Source organism: Alligator sinensis, unplaced genomic scaffold (assembly GCF_000455745.1).
Source record: "Alligator sinensis unplaced genomic scaffold, ASM45574v1 scaffold1165_1, whole genome shotgun sequence".
Lineage (NCBI taxonomy): Eukaryota > Metazoa > Chordata > Crocodylia > Alligatoridae > Alligator > Alligator sinensis.
Genome location: NW_005842477.1, coordinates 187786 through 193267, shown reverse-complemented (window position 1 = coordinate 193267; position 5482 = coordinate 187786). Strand labels below are relative to the sequence as shown.

Sequence of the window (5482 nt, the reverse complement as noted above, 5' to 3'; positions counted from 1 at the left end):
AGAGAGTGGGTTCTCAAAGCTGGAGACTGCTGTGTCTGAGATAAATACCAGAGCAATGTCAATAGTTACAACTACGTCACAATAAACTGACATGCTTATAGACCACCAGTGCATTCTGTACTTAAAACTGACAGTCCACCACATCCTCTTAATCTTTCAACATTACTAAGATGACACTGTATTTTATTTAAATATGAAACCAAGGACAAAAACAATAATCCAACGAAAAGGAATAAGGAGGTTTATTTAGAATGAGCTCTACCACTACACTATAAAACAGAAGTATTTTTCATCTTGCAAACAGTTTTGGGTAGTTACCTGTCGTAGCTGTGTCAAATCAGATTTGTTTCCAACTAGAACTACAGGAGTGTCATCAGTGCGCCGAACACGGTAGATGAGCTGTTTGAACTCACGCGCTTCATGGAAACTGCGGCGGTCTGTGATTGAATAACAGATGATAAATCCCTCGCCTGCTCTCATGTACTGGTCTCTCATGGCTGTAAACTCTGCCTAGAAATAAACAGTAACATTTCAATTCCTGCACAAGTACAGCGGCTACTGATTTGCTGATCAATGGCAGAGTCCTAACCATTCTAGTAACAATGATATAACAACTTCACAAAGTGTTACCTTTCTGCTCTATATGCGGGACCAAATATGCGCCTGTGGGATAAATAGACAAGGTAGCTGAAAGGCACAAGTTTTTGTAACTGCAGACAGAGGATCTGGAAACTTGGAGTATCTCTTAGCATCTCACTCAAAATATAAAGAACAATGTAACAGTGGAGAAGAAAGAACAAAGCAGAACACAAAACAAATAGCTGTTTCATGGCTACCAACACATGAAATAGGTTGGAGAGACAGAATAACTCAAAAGACAATATAACAGAAAAATTAAAGAAAAGATGCATAGACACACATTAAGTATATGTGCACAACCCTATCATTATTTCCATCCTATTATTAGTCTCCACCTTATTATCCTTATTGCACACATACCTGTCCTGCTGTATCCAGGATGTCCAAATTTGCAGGTTCATCATCAATGCGTATTCGTATTTTGTAAGCATCCTCTGTGGATTTAGGGCAAACAGGAGGCACGGAGAGAGGGGAGGGAATAAAAGTCTAAATAAGACTATAGCATTTATAACCACACATACAAAAAAAATACTACATTGTTGTACTTAACACTTTACCTGTTGAAATCACTGTATAACTGATAGATGGAATGTTTAAACTACCAATACTCAGAGCTACTGCAGTTTAATTTGTCTTACCTATGCAGACATTTACTTTGACAAATCCTTTGTAATAGTATATGCTATTCCTGATAAATGAGATAAAATGTGTGATAATTTAAGATTTCAGTTTTGTGCATCTTAACAGGAACCAAAAAGAATAAAAGAAAGGAGTATTTTATTTCTCTGACACTTGTCGGCATTTTCTAACTTTGAGGGGAGAGAGCAGACAAATCACAGAAAAGAACCACAATGGCAGCCATAAGAATTGTTGCCAACTCTTTGAAATCAAAGAAAGATCAAATATTTCCCTTCAAAGTAAGGTGACCATACATCCCAGCTTGGCCAGGACAGTGGGATTCCATATGCCGGTCCTAGCCAGTTGGTCAAAAGTCCCAGGCCAGAGTTCAGTGGGGATGTGGAATGGAATGGCATGGCATGGCAGGCAGGCACCACTGCTGCTGTGCAAGAGCAGGAACATGCCATGTGCAGGCAGGGTGGCAGGCAGGAAAGGGGCAACCAGAGTAAGGTGTCAAAACAGGACCAACTAATACCACTTTGTTTCCAACTGAAGACAGCATCAGACTCTGGTCCATGACTATGACTCTCAAGTAACAGAAATAACACCCTGAAGGACTTGTGTTGTACTGCTAGTAGTTCTGCATATTTCCTTTGCTAAAGAGGTAAAAGTCTCTGTGTGTGGGAAGTGGATATAGCCTTAAGAAGGGCAGATTTAATCTAACCACAATATTATCTAGCACAATCACCATTTTTCACATTTCCTGAACAGGAATTAATTCTAAGAGCTATAATGTTACCTTGGACCTCAGTACAGCTTGATTTTTTAAAACTTTTATGCCTCTAGGCCAACATAGTACATCCCATTCCTTATAAGGAAAGTTAAAAATATCTCCAAGCAACCTGCCACATTGGCTTTTACATCAATGGGTGAAAAGTGAATGTACTGGTAAGGAAAAAACTGGGGAGGTTGTGGAGAAAACACAGGACAGCATAATTATACTGCATATGCAGAGGCATCACATCATTGGAGAGGGAGGACTTCTATCAGCTCTATCTGTGTGACACAGGCCTATTTGATGTGCCAAGAGAAGATCATGGGCTATTTGCCCATCAGGGAATCTAAGCCCCCCTTAATAAGGGAGGCCACTGCAGACGTATCAGCTGACTGCTCGGGACAACAAAAAAGAAAACAGGAACAGGAGTGAGGCCATAGGTTAATAACTAGGTTCATAACGGAAGGGGACACTGAACAGAGCACACCGGCCAACATCCACTGCCCCCTGAAGGAGTCAAGGGAGCCTGTGGACACTAACCAGTGAAACTCTGTCGGGATATGTGAGTGGAGGAGTGCTAGGAAAGCAGCCCTGCACTCGCCCAGGCTCCTCTGGGGAAGAGCTTCCTTCCTGGTCTTATAGATGGCCAGCTTGGGCAGAGCCAGGAGGCTGACCAGAAGGTCCCTGGACTTAGTGGGGTTGTGGACAGGAAGTCCATAAAAGAAATGGTGCAGGAAGCCAGAACCTCAGCAGGAGGTTTTGGAGGAGGGGCTGTAACCTGGCACCCTCAGGCTAGGCATGTGCCAGGGTCTCCCTCTGTAGGCAGAAGGGGCAGGTGCTGGGTGTGTCCGTAAAGCGCACCAGATACATGCCCATGGAGATTGCTCTGTGGAGAAGCTGCCAGCTGAAGTCCTTTGTGGCTCATGGGATCAACGGAGAATACAGGCTAGTCCACCAGAGACCAATACCCCTGCTGAGAGTGCCCCACCACTTGTTGTTGGGGTGGGACGTGAGGACAGGATGATGGACGATATGGAGCGCAAACGTGTACAGCTGGTGGCAGCAGGCTGTTGAGAAGCAGACCAGCTTGGTGTCCCCCAGCCTGCTGAGGTGGTGGGGGAGCACCGTGAGGCCTGCAGAGGCATGAGCTCCAGCAGGCTGGGGGACATTGGGAGGTGCAGGACTTGGTCAATGTAGGCAAGGGCAGTGGGCAGCAGGGCAGCCTTTACCTCCTGGAGCATGCAGCATGGGCAGCTCCATGCGCCAGGCCAGTGCAGAGGGATCTACCCATCTCTGCCTAGCATAGTCCAGGAGGTCTCTGACGAGTGATGTGGGCCAGGACCAACCTCTGGCACTCCCAGGGCACCTCCGTCAGGGGCACTGCCAGCTGCAGGTTTTTCAGCACAGGTGCGGTAAGGTCAGCACCCTGGGCAACCATCCCTGTGGACCTGGAGGCAGAGACCAGCCTCCAGGTCCTGAGGTGCCAGTAGAAATCTGGCAGCTCCTCCAGGTCCTGCTTCAGGAAACCCCGTAGATAGAAGAACTGCCAGTCGTATCGGAAGCCCCGGAGGCGGCACAAGGTGCAGCCGATCAGACATGATGTTGCCTGGAGGAGGGGTGGTATATGTGAGGGGCTGGTACCACAAAACAACAAACAGGGACATGCACAGGAGGGAGTGGGAAAACAAGCTGCTGGCTTACTCAGTTGTATATGAACAGTGGGAGAGAGGGACTGGAGCACAGGACTCATCACAGAAGGACAAACTGGGGTGGCTTCTGGAACGGCTAGCAAGCAGGCAGCAGGTGGTGGTGCTGCCAGAGGGACCCCACTGGCATTGTGGGGTCCCATCTGGCTGTAGGTGGCAGCAGCAGCAGGTGGTGGCTGGTGTTGGTGAGGGAGGCCCCCATGAGAGAGGATGGGGACTGTACGTCCTGGAGAGGTGGTGACGGTGATAGGGAGAGCAGGAGCCTGTGGCAGCTTTTCAGGCTCCTGCTGCTCCCTGCCCAGCTCCAGCAGCAGCTGGGGAAGTGGTGGCGCCCCTGCTGCTCGCAGGAGACTAGGCAAAATGGACCTATGGTCCAACACAGTCGATGGCAAATCTTGTGTTCTGATTTACAGAGTGTTGTACTCAGGCCCGGTGAGCGAGTTACCAAAAACACCACGACAAAAGAAATGAGTTCACAGAACAGCAGCAGAAAAAATAAACATGAACAAAACAACAAACAGGCAAGAAGACTAATACTGGAAGCTATCTTGATGATGAAGGGGTGGAGAAAAGTAGTAAGATTTAGAAAACTGCAACCAATGCAAAGAATTATTTTGGATAGTATAAGTACTACCAAAGTAATAATATGAAATTAAGTAGTAAAAGTGTAGCAAGGATTATCTGGACTGAAAACTCTACTACAAAAAACCCCATGGGAAGTCTTGAAACTGCAATGTGTGGGGGAATAAAAACTACCCCGAACAAAACATAATATTTCTAACTTTGGAAAAAAATAAGAAAAACCCTGTATAATTACATAGGCTATTTCTTAACTTGGGCTTTTTGTTTTGTTTTGTTCAAGTTATGCCATCTGAGGTTTACATTATACACCAAACAGGACTTTGTTTAAAATAATACTGCAAAATTGGACAGAGCTCCAAATTAACAACACTTTTAAATGCACCGCTGGTGCCGTGAAATTCAACCACAATACAGCTAGCTCCCAACTCCCAAATATGCCTGACGCTGCTTTTTTCGTTTGTTTGTTTAAAATCGGTCGTTCCAGGATCAGCAGACGGGGCCTATGGTTTTGTCTAAAGATGAAAGAGAACTGGAGTGAAAAAATAATTTGGGATTATGCTGACACGTTTCCCTCTCCCTCTAAATTGCTTGTCTATTTATCAAAGGCAGAAATGCTGAAAGAAATAAAGGCACCGTCGGGTCTGCTCTGAATGCTAAAGCACGCAGCTGAGCACGTGCACGATCATCGAGGACTTCCTATTGTTATTCATGGATCAAAAACCATTTCTTTTAAACTCTGCCAGGATTCGTTAGGTGGGTCTCGTGCCAAGAATCGGATCCGAGTCAAGCAGGTAAAAATACCGATACGCCGCATCTAAACTCTCGGTCCTCTTTGCGGACCGCGACCTCGCGCAAGCCGGCCGGCTGCTAACGGCACGGCCCTGCCGCCCGCTCCTCCCAGTCCGGCTTTCGGGTCTCTTTGGGGGACAAGGTTCAGGCCAGCAGCTGCCCAGTCACCTGCAAGTCTCGAAGACACGTTTCTTACCGATGGTGGGGTCGTGGTCCTCTGGAAATCGGTGGCTGATGAACTGCATGGTCATGGCTGAAAGCGAGAACGAGAACACGGTCACGAACGAGGCGGCGCCTGCCCGCGCGCGGCCTGCTCCCGGGCGCACCGAGCCGGCCCCAGCCCGGCCCAACTTCGCCTCCCGCTCTTGGCCCC

General features: G+C 47.2%; 1 protein-coding gene across 1 annotated transcript in view; it reads right to left on the bottom strand.

Annotated features, from left to right (window-relative positions):
• RIT1 (Ras like without CAAX 1) overlaps nt 1-5437 on the bottom strand; it is a 6881-nt gene extending 1444 nt beyond the window's left edge. Inside the window, exons 1-3 of the mRNA XM_006030920.3 lie at nt 5306-5437; nt 1000-1073; nt 319-510 (exon numbers count right to left, since the gene is read on the bottom strand). Of these exons, the coding sequence (XP_006030982.1) occupies nt 319-510; nt 1000-1073; nt 5306-5360 (321 nt within the window). The 5' untranslated portion in view covers nt 5361-5437. The remainder of the gene's footprint in view (nt 1-318; nt 511-999; nt 1074-5305) is intronic.
• Between the last annotated feature and the right edge of the window lie 45 nt (nt 5438-5482).